The following is a 22,298-nucleotide window of genomic DNA, read 5'->3' on the forward strand; positions in this document are numbered from 1 at the left end:
TTTCATGATGCGGGTAGCTTATTATGGACTATTAGTGACTTTCCTGGGTTGGGTATGGTTAGAGGATGGTCAACCCACGGAAAGATGGCTTGTCATGTTTGTATGGGTGAAGTTAAAGCTAAGCAACTACCACACAACAGGAAGTCCAGTTTTATGGGTTACATATGGGGTTCCTAGACAGACGCCGAAGAAGTCAACAAAAAGGTCGAATTATCCGTAACATGTGTGCTGGTATCACATTCCCACCACCAAGGAAACCACATAGCAAAGAAAGGGCAGATGGATTTGGGGTTTTACACATTTGGACACATATCATTAGCTTCTTTGATCTTCCCTATTGGGATTTATTGTGCCTACGTCATTGTATCGATGTTATGCATATGGAGAAAAATGTATTTGACAATATATTTCATACTATTTTATGTAGTGCCAAAATAAAGGATACCACAAGATCAAGAGAAGACTTGAAATTAATGGGCATCATGTAAGAGCTATGGATGAATGGTAGACACATGCCTAAAGCTAGAAGAGATCAGCTGAAATTGTTATGTAAATGGGTGCATCGATTGAAATTCCCAGATGGTTGTTCATCAAACTTGAAGAGATGTTGTAAGATAGCTCAGTTGAAATTTTAAGGCATGAAATCACATGATTGTCACGTATTTATAAAAAAGTCGTTGTCTTCTGTATTTCGTGAACTTCTTTCTAATGACACACACAAAGTACTTTGTGATCTTTTCAAATTTTTTCAAGGGTTTGTGCTCAACTACACCGCTTGCATTAAATGTTAGCCAATTGGAAAAAAACATAGCTGGGATCGTTTGTACTTTAGAGACTAAACTTTTTCCTGCTTTGTTTGATCCAATGGAGCATCTTCTCATTCATTTACCCGAAGAGTGCAGACTCGGCGGCCCCTTCCCATCATGGTGGATGTATAATATTGAAAGATTACAACGCAGAATAAAAAAAGTAGGCAGCAAAGAACGAGTTGAAGGTTCCATTGCAGAAAAATATGTACATGAACATGTTGAGTGGAATTTATGACACTTTATTACGCTCTGTAAAGATTTGAATTAGTGTTTTGTACTCAAGTTGTTAGTATTTTTGACGTGTTTTGTAGTGTTTTTGCATTAAAGGCATTTTCCAGGTAATCACGTGAATTATCATGGTTTTAGTGCTAATTTGGTGTTAGGATGGTGTCTAGAATAAGGGCTCGTGAAAAGACCAGCTCAAATCAACAAGAAGAAAATAAATCAGAATTTTATCCAGAAGGACGGCGCGGCCGCGCTGAAGCAGCACGCGGACGCGCCCAAGAAGCAGAAACTCAGCGTGCCCATGCCGAAGCAACGCGCAGCCGCACCAGGTCGGGGTGACATAATTCTGTTTCTATTGGGATTTTGAGAGTTTGAAGCCCTGGTTAATTCTACAACATATATATACATAAATAAAGGTCATTTTAGAAAGAGAGACGTACCAGAGCTAAGGAGAAGGCGTAAGAAGACCGTAGAGCAAAATTCAACCAAGGCGAAGAAGATCTAGTTTATTCTTGTGATTCTTTATTTTAAGTTGTAACTTTGGATGCTAGTTTTCTTATTATTTAACCTTTACTTTTGTTTCATACTTGGTTTTATTAAGTATAAAGACTACGTTTATTATACCATGCTTTCATTGGAACCCACGTTGATGATGAGTCCAATCATGGGGTAATCGTTATCGTGGGGTTCTAACGGATTTATTTATGGATTTTTTTATTTAATTTGTTTCGATCCCTTAGTGTGTGGTGATTGTATGATAACCTAGTTTTAGTTGCGCTTATTCGTCTTGTGAGCGTCACGAACTTATAACATAGTGTATTAATCTTCAATGAAGCGAAAGTGAATTTAAGGGTTTAGAACTTGTCATGCTAGCAAAGGTTCATGTATTCATTATGCATGATTCGTAAGTAATTTTAACCATCTTACTTGCCCTATGTAATCACGAGGGATAACTTATGTTATGTTGTCAAATTCTATAGATATACAGGGTGTCAATATAATTGGTGTCTATTAAGCTTCTATCTCTTTTGTGGATGTCAGGTAGTATGGTATTCGTACAACGGAAGTTGGCATTTAACAGTTTCGTGTTATCTGATTAGTGTCATCACCATTACATGCTAAGGTTAAGAACGAAAAGGCTATTGAATGAAGTATTTAATGAAGTTAGAATCCCATATTTGTGTCATATATTATTCAATTCTCTTTAATCTCTTAGTTTATGTTCTTTAGTATAATCTCTTAGTTAATCTTATTATAAACAACCACAATCTGTTACTCGTCTTAGCATTGGATAATAACCATATTAGTGTTGCATAAATACATTGATTGAAATTAACCTAAACCTACTCATGTGGGAACGAACTAGAATTTATTCTATATTACTTGTGATAGTGTATACTTGCGTGAATTTAAGCGCGTGTTTTAGTGACTAACAAGTTTTTGGCACCCCTGCCGGGGAATTCGGTGTTAATTTTTAGTTTATATGTTTGTCATCATTGGTAGTTAAAGTTCAGTGACTCGGACATTATTACTTACTTAATTTCTTATTGTGTTTCAGGTACTCTAGCGAGCGTGTATGCATACGCGTTCTCGGTCTCGTAAGAGAACACTGGATTAAGCGGAGGAAGAAGTTGTAGTAGAGGATAAAGTCGAGGAAGAGATCTTAGTTGAGAAAGAAGAAGAGGCTTATGTTGTAATGGGAGAACCAGAAGCAAATACAAAGAATTTGATGGACTACCCTCAACCGAAGATTGATGATATTCATTCTAGCATTGTTCGGCCATCCATCTCGGCTAATACCTTTGAGATCAAGTCGAGCATGATTCAGATGATACAGAACTCAGTTCAGTTTGGGGGTTCTCCGACAGAAGACCCCAACATGCACATCAGAGATTTCATCGAGATATGCGACAGTTTCAAGTTCAATGGAGTTTCTGAATATGCTATTAAGTTAAGGCTTTTTCCATTCTCTCTGCAGGATAAAGCTAAGTGATGGTTACATTCTTTACCACCAGGGTCTATCACCAAATGGGAGGATCATGCTCAAAAGTTCTTAACAAAATTATTTCCTATGGCGAAGACTGCTGCAATCAGAAACGCACTTACTCAATTTGCTCAGCAATCTGGAGAATCTTTATGCGAGGCTTGGGATCGATATAAGGAGATACTTAGGAAGTGTCCTCATCATGGGATGCCTGACTGGATGATCAATAAATGTTTCTATAATGGTTTGGGTGCTACTTCTAGACCCATGGTTGATGCAACATCAGGAGGAGCCTTGTGGGCTAAAAGTTAAGATGAAGCTTATGAATTGATTGAACTGATGGCTGCTAATGAATACTAGAATCCTACTCAGCGACTATCTCAGGTTAAGATAGCAGGGATTCTGGAGTTGGATGCAGCTACTGCTATACCTGCTCAACTTAAGGCTTTGACGATGAAGGTGGATTCTCTGTCTAATTATAGAGTTAATCAGATCACTAGTGTCTGTGAGCTTTGTGCTAGTGCCCATGAGACTGATCAGTGTGCCATTTTTAGTGAATCAGCACAGTTCGTGAGCAACTTTCAGAGGTCGCAGCAACCGGTACCATCCACTTATCATCCTAACAGCCGCAATCATCCTAATTTTAGCTGGAGTAATACTCAGAGTGCGGTTCAGCAACCTTATTAGCAGTACCCAGCAAAGTAGTACAACCCCCCTGGTTTTCAGCAACCGCAAAATGGACCAAGGCAGCAACTCCAGCTGCAATAGTCGAATGAAAAATCTGAATTGGAGGAGTTGAGGTTCATGTGTAAGAGCCAAGCGGTTTCTATCAAGACCTTGGAAAATCAAATTGGGAAAATTGCCAATGCCTTGTTAAATCGTCAACCTAGTACGCTTCCTAGTGACACTGAAGTACCAGGAAAAAGGGAAGCAAAGAAGCAGATAAAGGCAATTACATTGAGGTCTGGAAGGTTGCAAACCTTGAACATTCTCATGGTTCAGATGAAGAAGTTGTGGCTGAAGAAGTAGTGCAGAAGGACGCTAAAGTGGAACCAAGGAAGACTAACACACTCCTCCTGAGGGTAATACATGGGAGAAACAAATCTATCCACCACCTCCCTTTCCTAAGAGGCTGCAGAAGAAAAAGCTGGATAAGCAGTTTAAGAAGTTTCTAGAAGTGTTCAAGAAACTTCACATCAACATACCTTTCGCTGAAGCTCTTGAGCAGATGCCTAGTTATGCGAAGTTTATGTAAGGTATTCTCTCTCGAAAGGTGAAGCTTGATGGCTTAGAGATAGTTTCTCTCATAGAGGAATGCAGTGTTGTGCTTCAACAGAAGTTGCCTCTGAAGCTTAAAGATCCTGGAAGCTTCACTATTCCTTGCATCATTGGAAAAGTGTCATTCGATAAATGCTTATGTGACTTGGGAGCTAGCATCAATCTGATGCCTTTGTCAATCTTCAAGAAGTTAGACTTGCCGGATCTAAAGCCTACTTATATGACTCTGCAGTTGGCCGATTGTTCTATTACTTATCCACGAGGCATTGTTGAGGATGTTTTGGTCAAGGTGGATAAACTCATCTTTCCTGCTGATTTTGTAATTCTTGATTTCGAGGAGGATAAGAAGATTCCCATAGACCTTTCTTGGCGACTGGCCGAACCATGATAGATGTGTAGAAAGGTGAGCTCACCATGAGAGTGTTGGATCAGGATGTAACTTTTAATATGTTCAATGCCATGAAGTTCCCTACGGAAAATGAGGAGTGCTTAAAGGTGGAGTTGGTTGATTCTGTGGTTACTTTAGAACTTGATCAATTGCTAAGGTCTGATGCTTTAGAAAAGGCCTTGTTGGGGAATTCTGATAGTGAAGATGATGAAGGTGATGAGCAGTTATAATATCTGAATGCTTCTCCCTGGAAGAGGAAGATGGATATGCCTTTTGAATCTCTTAGAATTGAGGAGCTGAATAAATCTCCTAAGCGCCTCAAGCCATCTATTAAGGAAGCTCCTACACTTGAGCTTAAACCATTGCCTGAACACTTAAGGTATGCTTTTTTAGGTGATGCATCTATGTTTCCTGTTATTATTGCATCTGACCTTTCAGGTAGTGATGACGAAAAACTCTTAAGAATTCTGAAAGAGTTCAAATCGGCAATTGAATGGATGATAACAGATATTAAGGGAATCAACCCTTCTTATTGTATGCATAAAATTCTGCTAGAGGAAGGTAGCAAGCCTACTGTTGAGCAACAAAGAAGGCTTAATTCCATCATGAAGGAAGTTGTGAAGAAGGAAATTCTTAAGTGGCTGGATGCAGGTATCATCTATCCCATTTCTGATAGTTCTTGGGTGAGTCCAGTTCAGTGTGTACCAAAGAAATGAGGTATCACCATTGTTGCTAATGAGAAGAATGAGCTTATTCCTACTCGAACAGTCACGGGATGGAGAGTTTGCATGGACTACAGGAAGCTGAACAAGGACACGAGAAAAGATCACTTCCCTCTGCCTTTTATCGATCAGATGCTTGACAAGTTGGCTGGGCATGAGTACTACTGTCTTCTGGATGGCTATTCGGGCTATAATCAAATTTGCATTGCTCCGGAAGATCAGGAGAAGACTACTTTCACTTGTCCATATGGTACTTTCTCCTTTAGAAGGGTTTCTTTTGGTTTATGTGGGACACCTGCCATATTTCAGAGATGTATGATGGCTATCTTTTCTGACATGATTGGTCATAATATGGAGGTGTTCATGGACTATTTCTCTGTGTTTGGCGATTCATGTGATATCCGAGAAAATTATGTGAATATTATATGTTAAATGAATAAATATTATGTGTTTATATAAGTTAAAATGTTTACTACCATAATATTACGTGTTTCAAAATGCTATTTGTGTTTTCATGCGAACTAGAAAATTTTCGATTAATTATTATGTGTTAAACTGCAATTATATGAAACGATATGTAATTTGGACTCATATTTAATTACGCCTTTATCAATGTACTTGTTTTATCTCGTTTACGTGCATTTGATTATATTTTACGTGTTTTTGAATTTTTCTATTAATTTAAGTATCATTGTGTTTTTCGAAAACGAGCAGACCGGGTCCCCACCGGGACGTCAAACCCCACAAAACCTGTGTTTTTATTTTTATAAAATTATTCGTATTTCAAATACCCATTATTTTTGTATTTTTGAATTATTCGCAATTTTTGGGGAGTTTTAATATAAAATTTGTATTTCATTACTTTTAAAATTATTCCTCGTAATTATAATTTTGGGGCTTAGTTATTTTAATTATGGGAATAAAGCACCCTTAATTAATTTTGGGGTTACAATTTTTGATTTAATATAAATAGCTGCAACAAATTTATTTTATTCATTTTTATTTAGAAAAAAATCAGAAAATAAAAACAAAAAACTCAAGAACATAGTTTGGGGGTTAACGATTGTTCTTAGCACAAATCTTCTGATTCCCGAAGTTGTAGACCTCCGTTCTTTATACCGAACTCAAGCCCTTGAAGAGACGGTTTTGTTGGTACCCGAATCATTATTTGAGGTTCTTTATTTTGCGAATTCTGTGTTCGTCATAATCGTCAAATTCGAGTTTTGTTTTAATTGTTAACTGTTAGATGATTGTCTTGATGTATATAGATTCTTGGTTGTATGTAGAGTTTATTCATGGTTTAATTGGTATGAATCGATGACGAGAAGGGTGATCCGAGGTTTAATTTCAATCAATATTTGTTTGTGGATTTCTGAATTTGTTCTTGAATTTTTGATGTTATGAATACTGGGAACATATTATAAATAAGTTAAGCTTCATTTTCGTGTATTGGGAATTGATTTTGGGTTAGGAATTGTCGAGATTGTGGTTTGCCGGACTGGAGCTCGACTCGCCGGTTTTCATGGTGATTTCACCGGAAATCATCGAGCTCCGGGTTTATGGTTATTACTGTTGTTTGTTTCGGAGTGTTGGAGGAAGTTTGGATTGATACTAACTAAAGAACGAGACCAAATCGGCTGTATTTAAGCCTGGTTGGTGCTGGTTTGGCGGGGGGAGACCGGCTGCCGGAGTTTTGCCAGATTCGGCCTCGCCGGAATCTAAGGAAAAACTGGCAGTGTTCTTGGTGTTCTTCCCCTACCCGGCTCCGACCCATGACCCCACCCGTTTTGTTTTCTGAAAAACCCGGCTTTAATCCTTTATTTCCCAAACCCGAATTTGAAACCCGTTATGCCAATTTCTGTTTCCTTTTATTTTTAAAAACTCATTTTCTAAATTCTAAAATCTTTTCTTTTAATTTTAAAAATCATTTTAGTATTATTTTAAATTCTAAAAATTATTTACTTAATTATTTTAAATTCCAAAAATTCTTTTCTTTTATTATTATCAAAATTTCAATTTAATTTAATTATTTATAATTTATTTTAGTTAAATATTTATGAATTTAATTAATTGATTAAATCATTTAATCAATTAATTTTATTTATAAATAGTTATATAAATGTAAATTATTTATAATTAATTCAAATAATTCCTAAAAATTATTTTTAAACTTTTAAAAAAATTATATTTTGGTATTTAAAAATCAGTTAATATTATTATTAATTAGTTTATTCCCATTTATTCTTATTTTATTCGTAAAAAATAAACCGTTCGTCCGTTTAGTACGAAACGAGCGCGTATAGACTCAGAAAAATATTCTGATTTCAATAAAAATACTTTTGAGTCCTAATTTCTTTTGTAATGCAATGTCATTTGAATTATGTATCAGTCTGAGTCGGTATTTAATCGCTAAACACTATTATTGATCTAATTTAATTCTTAACGTACAAAAACCTATATTTTGACGATCTGACTTATGTGTTACATGAAATATATGATTACGTGATATATAAATTACATGATTACGTGTTACGTGATATGTATGCTATCTGTTTATAGTTTTAAAATGCCATGAGTAGTTAGAAACGATCAGGTAGATTTCAAGACATATAGTTACGTCGATTGAGTTTGCTTTTGTCAATTAAGATAGTCCTTTTGTTTATAGAATCGAGTAGCAAGGAGTGTGGTCAAGTGTTAGACGGAGATAGTAGCCAACAGCTATAAGTAGAGGTATAGTAAGAGGTTATCAAGCACACCAGGCAAGTACCCTAACTTCACTTATCATTCAAGAGACGTTTATTTCAAATCATATTATGCAAGTATTTATATCTTTACTTATCATTCAAGTGATATTGACTCTAAATTTTATTCTTTCAATTTCTCTACTATTCTAAGTTCAGAATAGTTAAATATTTTTACCTTTCGCTACAACTTACTCTATACAGTGAAGCTCTGATTTGAGATTAGCGAATAACTAATTGTTCTAATTACTTCACCATCGGTTGTTGAGATAACTCTGGACCATGAGAAGTGGGGAGTTATATAGTTAAGGATGTCATTTGATTCGACTCCTTTGATTGAAAATTGTTTTTATGGATTGGATGGTAGCGTAAGAGGCCGCGGCGGTGGTCCAGTGTGAGCCATGTATTATACTTGATTATAATACCTCGCTAGGCCAATATGTGCCTTGGATGCCCTGTTTGTTTAGTTGGATATGCTTCGGGATACCGGTGTTGCTCCGCGGCTGATCACCGGCGGCAACATACCGTCGTTCGAGGATTCTAATCTAAAACAAAAAGATTTATAAAAGTAATTTTTATTATCAACACTTATATCAATTTTTGATACTGTTCAGGTATTGTTGTTTGGTTTTGCTCCTCAGATATATTGTTGTTTTTGTTCTAAATCATAAGCTATATACTGCTTGCTGAGTATTTCTTTCACTCATACTTGTTTCATATCCTGATTTTTTCAGCTAGGCCAGGGAAAGCTTGAGTTCCAGGTATGACCAGAAGTTGTGTGCTTGTAGATAGTGTGGTCTATTTTCCAGGTAGATAGTTTGGGACGCTTAGCTAGTCTGGAGGTTTGTAATAAAATTTGAATAAGTTGTAAAACTAATTAGACTTATGGTTGGTGATAAAAGTTGGTTTGTATTAGTGCCTGTTCCACACTATAACTTGTGATCAATCCAGTTGCATGCAAGGGGTCATATTTATTATATTATTCCGCTGTGATTATATTATTATGGTTTATTGGCTAGTGACCCCCGAATCTAGACCCCGGGTTTGGAGGGCGTCACAGGTTGGTATCAGAGCTACAGGTTATGGTCACTGAAACAGGCTTAGGATTATCATAGATGAGCCATAGGAAGATCACATAAGATAGGCGCGTGTAGTTTAGCTCTTATAAGGTTAAATTTAGGTTATTGGGCTGGGTTATAGTTAAGTTGTTCAGGTTCCCTGTTTTGTGTTTAGCTCTTGCCTTTTATGCCATTGCTTTGCTATTTTGTTGGTTTTGAGGAGGGTAAGAAATGATGAAAAAGAGGTTAGAAGGTTGTGTTGCAACCCTATCCATTGTTTGTTGGGTTATTTGAGATTTGAGCAAGAGTTGAGAGGTTTGGATAATTCTTTGTCAATTTTCTTTGTGTTATTATTCTTTGAGATAATAAGCAGGTTATGTGATAATCATGTCACATATGTTAATATGGTAGCAAGTTTATGATATTTTTGGAAAGAGATAATGCTTGAGAATTTTGATATGCTAAAAGATTGCTACATATTTGACACCATGCTTGATAGATTATTATATAAGTTTCTTGTTTTTTTACCAGAATAATGGGTTCAAAAAAGAAGAGTAAGCTAGCAGAAGGTCAATTTCAGGATTCCAATCAGCAGAATTCCAACTATCCATCGCAGCCATATTGCAGAACTTGTAGAAGAAGGCACTTTGGGGTTTGTAAGGCTAATATATCATGTTTTAAGTGCAATCAGAAAGGAAACTATGCGAATAAATATAAAAATCGAATGTCTGTTGAAAAGTCGAGGATTACATGTTACAAATGTGGGAAGGTTGGACATCTTTACAGGAACTGCCGTGTATCACCAAGAATTATACGACTAGCAGCCGGAAAGAAAGGTTAAGGTAATCAGTCTCGGAACCCGAATCAACCAAAGACTAATTGTCCATCAGTTCTAGATTGTAAAGTGTGTGGTAAGAAGCATTATGGACATTGCAAGGCTAACGCTAGTTTTTGTCGGTGTACCATGAAAGGACATCATGCTTATGAGTGCCGTAACCAGATGCCAGACATTATATGTTTCGGATGTGGGAAGATAGGGCATTATATTAACAACTGTAAGGAGCAAGCTCCAGGAACAAATGTGCCAACAACTGCAGGACCATCATTTCAGATGATGCCAAGGAGTGAAGGACCATCAGCTCAACCTAAAACCGGGACATTCAATTTGACCATGCCTGATGCTGTTCAAAGTTCCGACGTGGTTGTAGGTACGCTTCTAATCAACTCCGTAGGTGCTAAAGTTTTAATTGAGTCTGGAGCTACAAGGTCGTTTATTTCTCAAAATTTTGTCGATAAATTGCATTACGAAGTTGAACTGTTAGAACAAGCGTTAATGATAGAACTAGCTAATAAGAACCAAGTTTCTGTCAACCGAGTGTGCCCGAGGTGTGATATCGAGATAGGGAGACATCATTTTATGTCAACTTAATACCTTTTAAGTTGGGAAAATTTGATGTTATCTTATGAATGGACTAGTTGTCAGAGAACAACGCTCAGAGTGATTATAAGAATAGGAAAGTAAGACTTCAAATTTTGGATAGTAAGAAGAAGGTAATATTTTGAGGGAGTAAGCAAGAGAAGAAGTTCTTAACGATAGCTCAAGCGAAGAAGGTATTGCGTCAGAATTGCGAGGTGTATTTGGCCCATGTGATAGACACCAGCAAGGAAGTTCCAGCACTAGAAGCAATTCCAGTCGTCAATGAGTTTCCAGATGTCTTTCCAGACGATCTTCCAGGATTACCTCTCGACAGAGAGATTGAGTTTGCAATTGATCTAGTATTCGGAACATAACCAGTTTCTAAAGCTCCGTACCGGATGGCACCAGTGGAGATGAAAGAAGTGGCAACTCAGTTATAAGATCTTTTGGAAAAAGGAGTTATAAGACCCAGTGTATCCCCGTGGGGTGCACCAGTACTGTTTGTCAAAAAGAAGGATGGAAATATGCGATTGTGTATCGGTTATCGGGAATTGAATAAGCTAACCATTAAGACCAAGTACCCGTTACCAAGGATTGATGATTTATTTAACCAATTGAGAGGCGCTGTATGGTTTTCTAAGATTGATTTAAGATCCAGATATCATCAACTGAAGATCAAGCCAGAAGACATTCTGAAGACCGCATTCAGAACCAGATATGGGCATTATGAGTTTCTAGTGATGGCATTTGGATTAACCAATGCACCAACAACTTTCATAGATCTGACGAATCGAGTATTCAGGAAGTATTTGGATAAATTCGTGATCGTGTTCATATAAGACATTTTGATCTATTCCAAGATAAAAAAGGAGCACGCAGAGCACTTGAGGATAGTTCTGGAAATACTGTGACAGGAGAAATTGTATGCAAAGTTTTCCAAGTGTAAATTTTGGTTAAAAGAAGTACGATTTCTTGGACACGTGATTAAGCAATAAAGGAGTGGAAGTGGACCCGGCAAAGATTGAAGCCATAATCAACTGGGAGAGACCAAAGACACCAACGAAAGTAAGAAGTTTAATGGGATTGACAGGTTATTACAGAAGATTCGTGCAAGATTTTGCAAAGATAGCTATGCCGTTGACAAAGCTCACCCAAAAGAACCATAAGTTCGAATGGGATGAGAAGTGCGAGGAGAGTTTCCAGGAATTAAAGAATAGATTGTATCTTCACCAGTACTAGTCTTGCCAGATGATCAAGGAAATTTTGTGATCTACATTGACGCGTCATAAAAAGGATTGGGATGTGTTTCGATGCAGCACGACAAGGTGATAACTTACGCTTCAAGATAGTTGAAACCACATAAAGAAAAGTATTCAACTCATGATCTGGAATTGGTAGCTATAGAATTTGCATTGAAGATATGGAGGCACTATCTTTATGGGGAAAAGTGTGAGATCTACACGAACCACAAGAGTTTGAAGTATATTTTTCACCCAGAAGGAATTGAACATGAGGCAGAGAAGATGGCTAGAATTGATCAAGGACCTACGACTACACTATCAACTACCATCCAGGTAAAGCGAACGTGGTGGCAGACGCTTTGAGCAGAAAAGAAAGGTTAAAAATGATAACTTCATCTGAGGAATTGATCAAGGAATTTGAGAAGCTTGAAATAGAGGTCAGTACTCCAAGTATGTCTATAGATGTGTTGTGTGCAATATCTTTTCAACCAGAACTATTAGAGAAGATAAGAAGATGTCAAGAAGAAGTCATGAGCCATGAACGAGACAGTTTGACATGGGAAGAGATAGGGAGTCAAAAGGATGATAAAGGGATATTAAGATTTTCTTCCAGAATATGGATACCCAACGTAGCCGAGCTGAAAGATGAAATTCTCCGAGACGCTCACAACTCCAGAAATTCGATTCATCCCGGGAGTACGAAAATGTACAAAGACTTAAGAGAAAACTTTTGGTGGCCAAATATGAAGAAAGAAATTGCGGAATGCGTGAGTAACTGTTACACATGCCAGCGAGTCAAAGCAGAACATCAAAGGCCCAGTGGACTGATACAACTATTGGACATTCCAAAAAGGAAGTGGGTACATATTGCGATGGATTTTGTAGTTGGATTACCAAGGACCAAGAAAAATCATGACGCTATTTGGGTTATAATAGACAGATTGACGAAGTCAGCGCATTTTCTTCCTATCAACGAGAGATTCTCATTGGATAAATTGGTTCAGCTATACTTGAAAGAAATTATAGTTCGGCATGGAGTTCCAGTATCCATAGTTTCAGACAGAGATCCTCGATTTAATTCTAGATTTTGGAGAAGTTTTCAAGAATGTCACGGAACGAAGCTGAATATGAGTACCGTGTATCACCCGCAAATAGATGGTCAAAGTGAAAGGACAATTCAGACTATAGAAGATATGCTAAGGGTATGTGCGCTAGATTTTGAAGGAAGTTGGGATGAACATTTGCCATTGGTTGAATTCTCCTACAACAACAGTTATCATGCCAGCATTGGAATGCTGCCTTATGAAGATTTGTACGGGAGAAGATGCAGATCTCCAATATGTTGGGAAGAAGTTGGTGAGAGAAAGATTTTAGGTCCAGAATTGATCCAGCAGACGAAAGAGAAAATAAAATTCATTCAGAAAAGATTAGTGGCAGCTCAAGATCGTTAACGCAAATATGCTGATCCTACCAGAAAGGATATGGAATTTGAAGTTGGTGAAGCAGTGCTATTGAAGGTTTCCCCTTGGAAAGGTTTATCAAGATTTGGAAAGAAAGGAAAGCTGAGTCCGCGCTATGTTGGCCCTTTTGAGATTTTGAGGCATGTGGGAAAGGTTGCTTATGAGTTAGCTTTACCACCTCACATGCAGCATATCCACAATGTGTTCCATGTATCAATATTGAAGTGTTATTTACCTGATTCGAATCATGTGATAGAGTATGAGCCAAACGAGATTCAACCAGAATTGTCTTTTGTAGAGCGGCCAGTGCAGATTTTAGGTAGGAAAGAAAGAGTACTTAGGAATAAGTTTGTGTTTTTAGTGCGAGTCTTCTGGAGGAATCCCAAGGTTGAAGAGTCGACCTGGGAATTGGAAAGCGAAATGCGATCCAAGTATCCTCACTTGTTTTCCTAGACTGATTCTGAGGACAAAATCCTGTTAAGGGGGGGAAGATGTGATATTCGGGAAAATTATGTGAATATTATATGTTAAATGAATAATATTATGTGTTTATATAAGTTAAAATGTTTACTACCATGATATTACGTGTTTCAAAATGCTATTTGTGTTTCCATGCGAACTAGAAAATTTTCGATTAATTATTATGTGTTAAACTACAATTATATGAAAAGATATGTAATTTGGACTGATATTTAATTACGTCTTCATCAATGTACATGTTTTATCTCGTTTACGTGCATTTGATTGTATTTTACGTGTTTTGGAATTTTCTGTTAGTTTAAGTATCATTGTGTTTTTCGAAAACGAGCAGACCGGGTCCCCACCGGGACGTCAAACCCCACAAAACCTGTGTTTTTATTTTTATAAAATTATTCGTATTTCAAATACCCATTATTTTTGCATTTTTAAATTATTCACAATTTTTGGGGAGTTTTAATATAAAATTTGTATTTCATTACTTTTAAAATTATTCCTCGTAATTATAATTTTGGGGTTTAGTTATTTTAGTTATGGGAATAAAGCACCCTTAATTAATTTTGGGGGTACAATTTTTGATTTAATATAAATAGCTGTAACAAATTTATTTTATTCATTTTTATTTAGAAAAAAATCAGAAAATTAAAACAAAAAACTCAAGAACATAGTTTGGGGGTTAACGATTGTTCTTAGCAGAAATCTTCTGATACCTGGAGTTGTAGACCTCCGTTCTTTGCGTTCTTTATACCGAACTCAAGCCCTTGAAGAGACAGTTATGTTGGTACCCGAATCATTATTTGAGGTTCTTTATTTTGTGAATTCTGTGTTCGTCATAATCGCCAAATTCGAGTTTTTTTTATTGTTAACTGTTAGATGATTGTCTTGATGTATAAAGATTCTTGGTAGTATGTAGAGTTTATTCATGGTTTAATTGGTATAAATCGATAACGAGAAGGGTGACCCGAGGTTTAATTTCAATCAATATTTGTTTGTGGATTTCTGAATTTGTTCTTGAATTTTTGATGTTATGGTTACTGGGAACATATTATAAATAAGTTAAGCTTCATTTTCGTGTATTGGGAATTGATTTTGGGTTAGGAATTGTCGAGATTGTGGTTTGCCGGACTGGAGCTCGACTCACCGATTTTCATGGTGATTTCACCGGAAATCATCAAGCTCCGGGTTTATGGTTATTACTGTTGTTTGTTTCGGAGTGTTGGAGGAAGTTTTGATTGATACTTGCTGAAGAACGATACTAAATCGGCTGTATTTAAGCCTGGTTGGTGCTGGTTTGGCGGGGGGAGACCTACGGAGTTTCGCCGGATTCGGCCTCGCCGGAATCTGGGGAAAAATCGACAGTGTTCTTGGTGTTCTTCCCCTACCCGGCTCCGACCCATAACCCGACCCGTTTTGTTTCAGAAAAACCCGGCTTTAATCCTTTATTTCCCAAACCCGAATTTGAAACCCGTTATGCCAATTTCTGTTTACTTTTATTTTTAAAAACTCTTTTTCTAAATTCTAAAATATTTTCTTTTAATTTCAAAAATCATTTTAGTATTATTTTAAATTTTAAAAATTATTTACTTAATTGTTTTAAATTCCAAAAATTCTTTTCTTTTATTATTTTCAAAATTTCAATTTGATTTAATTATTTTTAATTTATTTTAGTTAAATATTTATGAATTTAATTAATTGATTAAATTATTTAATTAATTAATTTTATTTATAAATACTTAAATAAATATAAATTATTTATAATTAATTGAAATAATTCCTAAAAATTATTTTTAAACTTTTAAAAAGTTATATTTAGGTATTTAAAAATTATTTAGTATTATTATTAATTGGTTTATTCCCATTTATTCTTATTTCATTCGTAATAAATAAACCGTTCGTCCGTTTAATACGAAACGAGCGCGTATAGACTCAGAAAAATATTTCGCTTTCAATAAAAATACTTTTGAGTCCTAATTTCTTTTGTAATGCAATGCCATTTGAATTGTGTATCACTCTGTCCATTCGAACTTCTCAGTCTTACGAGTAAGCGCGTTAAAGGGGCTATTATCTTTACGAACTTGAACGAACCTCCGGTAGTAACCGGCCAATCCTACCTCTGGTAGTCTCCCTAACCATAGTCATCAATTCCTCAGTGGTCCTTTATTTATTCTTGTCAGGATCCTCCACGGGATTCTCCTTAGCAACAATCCCTTCTAGGACAACATCCTCAACTGCTACATCCTCAATATGAACATCATCCGGTCCCGCGTTAGGATGCTCTATCGGATCCATAATCTGATCTCCAATAAGTAATAAAACATCATCGCGCTGTTGCTCCTCAACCTCAGGGTTCGGAGTCCCGCTACCATATACGATAACGAACTACGCTTCCATCACGATATTTATAAGGGTTCCCATAAGGGTTTTAACTGTCAGTACTACGTTAGGTAGTTCGACTATGAACTTGGCCAGAGTTCTTATTATCTTAGTGAACTTATTATTTTAATGGCATATCATCTCTGAGGTTTATAACGCTTAGCTCTGATACCATTTCTGTAACACCCCCAAATCCGGGGTCGGGGATCCGGGTTGTCACAAGTCCCATTTCCCTTAATAACACCCAATCTTAATAAACAATCAACTACTCCGTACTGTGACCCCACAATATACACACACACGCCACAAGTTATAGTATCAGAGATGAATACCAAAAATAACACAAGTCATTTTATTCCACATTATAAGCCATTACACCTCAAGGGGGTTCCTGAATAAATTTACATTTCTTTGCCATTATTATAATTCATATGGATACATAAGTCCGGTACAACAAAAGTTGAAAGTCTAGCCTACTGGTAGTTCCTACCTCAGCTACAACGGCATCAACGCCTACAGGAAACTGCGGAACGTTTCCTAACCGCTCAGGAATTGGGAGCTTGATCATGTTCATCTTGTCTATCTGTTATTGTGTGATGAAAGAAGAAAGCAAGGGTGAGCAACAAGCCCACCGAAATAATATGTATAATGAATAACAATATATGAGCATTCTCATAGCACTCATGAAAGTCTTGGTCAAGAAGAATTGAACCAAGTTGATATCTTAACGCGACCAAGTCACAAAATATTCAGTATATATATACATATATACTTTTCACAATCTTTGAAATCCTCTGACATGTATAATATACACAGAGTTCCAGTTTATAACTGTATAAAAGTATCGTTGCAAGGTGATCTCATATATCTAACCTTGTCTCAACGTTTTTCTGAAAATCATTGTCATTCATAAGATAATCATTAACTAGATATAAGTTGAAAAGATGAAGTTACAAGATACTCCAATATACTTATATCTTTTCCAAATACTACTTGAACTACCACCGTTCAAGTTATAACCAGTTTCAAAAGTTCATCACATAGATGAGACTACAAGATAAGACTTGCATAGATTCGATCTTAGAAATATTATTGAATGAAATGAAGTTACGAGATACTTCATTAAGTCCCGATATATATATATCCATATATATCTCTCATACATTTCCTGAAAACCTCTGTCATGTAAAGTATGAACAGAGTTGCAATATCCAATGAATTTTGGAAAGAAAAGAATTTTGGCATAAACCTGATATCTTGCTGATCAGGCAAAGATACCAATAAGTAACCTTTTCTACTAGTAGATGGATGAATCCCCCACCGGTCATCACCCTGGCCTCATTAGGACCTTGTGCGGGACCGCCACCCGGCCTCTTACGCGTTGATGGGCTGCCACCCAACCACTTACACTTTGATAGACCGTACCCCGACCTGTCGCTTATGCCGACTCAATTAGATGGACTTACTTCCCGAACGTTGGGTAAGTAATCAATTCATTTATCAAAACAGCAACCTCGTTGCGAATATAAAATACACCACAGAGCCGGATCCCTCAATTTTTAAGCGAGTATTTAAATCCCCTTCGAAAGGAAGATCTTAAATTTGAAAACGAGTTTTGGGATCCGCTCTAACTTTTAAAATCATTTTGAAGACTTGAAAACATTTTTAAGAATGTTTGGATTAATGCTGATTTAATGAAATAAATCAATCCCGATATATTAGAAAATATCTGAATATTATTATTTAAATAATATTCCCATAAGGATAATCCTTATAAAAATAATTGAAGTAGAAGTTTTAAAACTTATACTTGAAATGAATAATAAATAACCAAAGATATACTTATACGAAAGTAAGATCTTTATTAAAATAATCGAAAATAAGTTTGATTATCGAAACATTATTCTTTAATAAAATAAAGAATATTATTTAATAAAAGAAGCGGAGTCATAAGTCCTCGAATGAATATTCAAAATAATATTCATTTAATAAAATAAGCGGAGTCATAAGTCCTCGAATGAATATTCAAAATAATATTCATTAAATAAAATAAAGTTATCGAATAAAACTTATTCGATTAAAAGTTTTGAAAACTATATCTATCTATATATAATATATATATATATTATACTCGGGAACATCGACTCCCGGTTTAGAAAATGTTCACCTTTGGGTCCCTTATACTAATGGTATACGCAACTACTGCTTATCTCTAGCATAGGTATTATGCAACTTACAAGCATTTGAATCAACAAAGAGATATCAAGATTACGAAATAGACATGCATATATACCATATCAGCATGCTCCAATATATCGCAAGATTTGCTAATAACAATCATGCACTTATCACAAAATAATGCATATACATATATTTACATCACAACAACAGTATAACGGGTAGAAAACTTGCCTGAGTGCTCCGGGGTAGACTTAAGCTTAGAGTGGGTCCGGTAACCTATGAACAACAACATAAGCCGGAATTAAACCACGGTCGCTTAAGAAACTAGACTTTAACCAATTGAACCCTAACGTTTGCTTATGGTCATTTCTACGCTTAACAAATCACATAAGTTGTTCGAGTACCCTCGGCTCCACCATTTTTAATAAATTAACCGTTATGAATTTTAAGGCGACGCTTTCATGAATACCCTACCAACTACCTAGTCCACTTTACATAATTGTTTCATACTCCAATTAGTCATTTAAGGGCCTTAACCAAGGTTTCAAAGTAAGGCGAGGGGTAATGGTTCATTCACGAAATGCCGTTACTTAAAACGGTCGTTTCTCCTAAACCGTACATCGGATTCAAGCAAACCACAAATCAAAACGAAGCTCACAACATAATCTAACTAAACATGGAAAAGTAACAGATTCAATAGTTAGCTCTCTGTCCCGAACACTAAGAACAAGCAGTTATATGAAATTGGGCATTACGACGGCTATGTTTACGCGATTACCAAGTTTTAAACCACTCCAAACAACCACCATTCAACTCACAACTAACAATACAACCAACCCTCATCCAAACTTTACTACATAGTCCCCAAACCTCAAGATTTTCCAATTTATACAACCACACACATGAACTACTAGCTATACTTAAGTTTCATTAATTATAAACAAGATTTCAACATCCAAATCACTACAAATCCAATCCAAACTCTAAACACACAAGCATCATGCTTCTCATTTATTATAACCATCAAAACCATCTTAATACTCAAAGTAAAGTTAGGGTTTGGAGGTGTTATACCTTCCTTGGAGTGATTAGAGTAGCTAGGAAGTCTTAGGGAGCCTCCTACAAGCTTGATCTTTCCAAAGAAATCAAGAACACAAAGTTAGGTTTTAAATTTTCTAAAAGTCAGATTGAAAGAACTGTCAAAACGAGGGTCTTACCATGCTTATTTGGACGAGACTTGTGAACAAGAGTTGTAGGCCATCTCAATACCTTTCCAAAGAGCTATAGAACATACTATTTCAGTGAGTATTGAAGGAGATATGGTAGTTTGAATTTGCTGCTCTGGTTTTGGCCGAGAGCTTCTTGTGGAAAAACAAAGTCAACTTCTCAATTTTTGTGTTATGATTTATTTTGTCTTGGTTGCTTCTCTTGTTTGCTAATTAAATTTACCATGGTAAAATTTACATGGCTCACAATCAACCAACTAACCTTTCTATTTGTCATGCTTATGTCACCATGCCTATGTCATCTTTCTTATGTCATCTTCTTACACCTGTTTTCTTCTTATTGGTATGATGACATCATCACCCACTAGCTTCTTTGATTAACCCCTAATTACTTGGCTAATGACCGCTTATCTGTTATACGGTTCACTTAACTTTCGTTCTCGTTTATCATTTGAGGGATCATACTAGGGATCTCATTACTTAGGTTCCCTTAAACCTTTCTCAATATTTTATATTCCTTTTATGATCCTCTCTTATAATCCTTGAATTAAAATCCTTTTAATCATATTACCTTATACTCAATTCTTTCTGTATCTGGTGGGTTTTCGGGAAAAATCAAAGTGTTCGAATTTGGATTCTGACGATCTTTACATACACTTATATACCATATAGAGTACTAATAAGATCTCAGAATATCAATAAAAGAACCCCTACATAGTGTGGCATGAAAATTTTTCTTATTCAACATAATCAGCAAAATCACTATTCATAAGGGTTACAAAAAGTTCAAATTTTTTTTTGGGGTTATTACATTCTCCCCTCCGTAAAAGGATTCCGTCCCGGAATCAGATGGAAAATGAATAGGGATACTCTCTTAGCATTGTACTTTCTAACTCTCAAGTAAATTTTCCCACATTGTGGTTCTACCATCAAACTCTGACTAGTTTGATAACCCTTCTCCTAAGCACTTGTTCCTTTTCGATCTATAACCCTTCCCGGTTGCTCCATATAGGTTACGTCTGGTTGCATGTCTATGCGCTCATATGCCCCTATATGTCAGGCATCCGGATTACACTTCCTTAACATTGATACGTGGTACATGTTATGAACTTGCTACAGGTTCGGGAGTAGGGCTAGCTCATATGCTAACTTCCCAATATGTCTTAATATATCCAAGGGTCCAACAATTCGTGGGCTTAGCTTTCCTTTCTTTCCGAACCTCATCCATCCTTTCCAAGGGAATACCTATAACAAAACTAGGTCCCCTACTTCCTATTCTTTGTCCTTTCGTGTCAAATCAACATACTTCTTATGTCCATCTTGGGCTACTACCAGCCGTCCTCAGATTAGATCTATTATATCCTTGGTCCTTTGGACTACGGCGGGTCCGAGCATCTTGCGCTCTACAACTTCATCCTAACATAAGGGAGATCGACATTGTGTTCCCTCAAGGATCTCATAAGGTGACATCTCGATAATGACATATGATCTATTATCATAAGAAAACTCAATCCGCGTTAAGTGATCATTCCAAATTCTTTCAAGTCTATTTCACAGACTCTCAGCATAGCTTCTAGCATTATAGCTTTTGCTTCTCAATACCCACTTTTTTTCCCGTTCATAATCGTTACTATCTTTCGTACAGAATACTATTCTAGATATACCTTTACTCGCTAGAGTTTTATAACCTTTTAATAAATGCGTCAACCTTAGTATCACGAATGCGTTTCCATTCCAAATACCACCATACTTGGTACCACTTCATCTCTAGCTGCCTCCATCTTCAAAAGCTTGGTCCTTCGTATAGAAGTAAAGAATTTATTGAGAGATCACTATGATCGTGAACACTTGTCCTATTGCATAGTTAGTACAGAAGGTGGCCAGCCTTTAGTACTTGACAAGCAATTAAACAACATGTGGTATCCTACTAGGCTTCTATCACACAGATAGATAGTCATTCGACAATACCGCCCCTTCTGGAGGGGTTGTTCTTCTCAGCTTACATGAAATGAAAAGGAGAGAAAAGAACGAAATGAAGAGAATTGTATATATATAAAATATACTGCCACAAAATATCTGGCTTGAAATCTACCTCTGAACTATAGAGGTTTGTCATAGGAGAACAAAACATATACGTATATATATATCAGCATCAAGTATTATAGCATCGTATTTCACATGCCTAAATTTTTTTTTTCTATTCCATCCATCATTCTATGGACCCATGCTCTTGCTCGAGCTTATAAACAATCACCTTTGAAACTCCCTCGACATCGAAAATCGATTCTGGGATTTCATTCTAGACGTCATCGTTATTAGAATTCTATGCTTGCATCGCAACCTTCCTCGTATAGTAATACGACTCTCTATTGATAAGAAGGAATATGTAACGGCCTCAACCCCGGGTTAGGAGTTGACGTCACTAACAAAATGAAACTATAATTATAAGACAACTACTTACTTTATTTCAATATAAACAACTCTTCCACAAGACCTTTTCCAGGTTCAAGTATAACTTAGGTTACACACTTATTACAAACCATCTTATTAAAAACAACCTGCCATCTGTGACTATTATTCTATAGCATCTCACAGACCACACTTCCCAGACACAACCTATTCAGAGGAGCTCGACACAGGAGGAGTTGGAAACTGGCCCTTAGCAAAACAGCAACATCCTCTAAGCGTCTGCAATGCGAAAATATACAAACACATTTG

At 36.3% G+C, this 22,298-nt stretch overlaps 1 protein-coding gene and 1 non-coding gene across 2 annotated transcripts; one reads left to right on the top strand and one right to left on the bottom strand.

Annotated features, from left to right (window-relative positions):
• Positions 1–3,120: 3,120 nt before the first annotated feature.
• Positions 3,121–3,227, bottom strand: LOC141682547 (small nucleolar RNA R71). Its single transcript, XR_012559822.1, has one exon. It is a non-coding gene; the product is annotated as a small nucleolar RNA R71 (small nucleolar RNA).
• Positions 3,228–10,169: 6,942 nt separating this feature from the next.
• Positions 10,170–10,634, top strand: LOC141707278 (uncharacterized). Its single transcript, XM_074510344.1, has one exon. The coding sequence runs from the start codon at positions 10,170–10,172 to the stop codon at positions 10,632–10,634; it is 465 nt and encodes a 154-aa protein (XP_074366445.1).
• Positions 10,635–22,298: the final 11,664 nt, after the last annotated feature.

The sequence above is a fragment of the Apium graveolens genome, chromosome 1, assembly GCF_009905375.1.
Source record: "Apium graveolens cultivar Ventura chromosome 1, ASM990537v1, whole genome shotgun sequence".
In the NCBI taxonomy this organism is placed as follows: Eukaryota; Viridiplantae; Streptophyta; class Magnoliopsida; order Apiales; family Apiaceae; genus Apium; species Apium graveolens.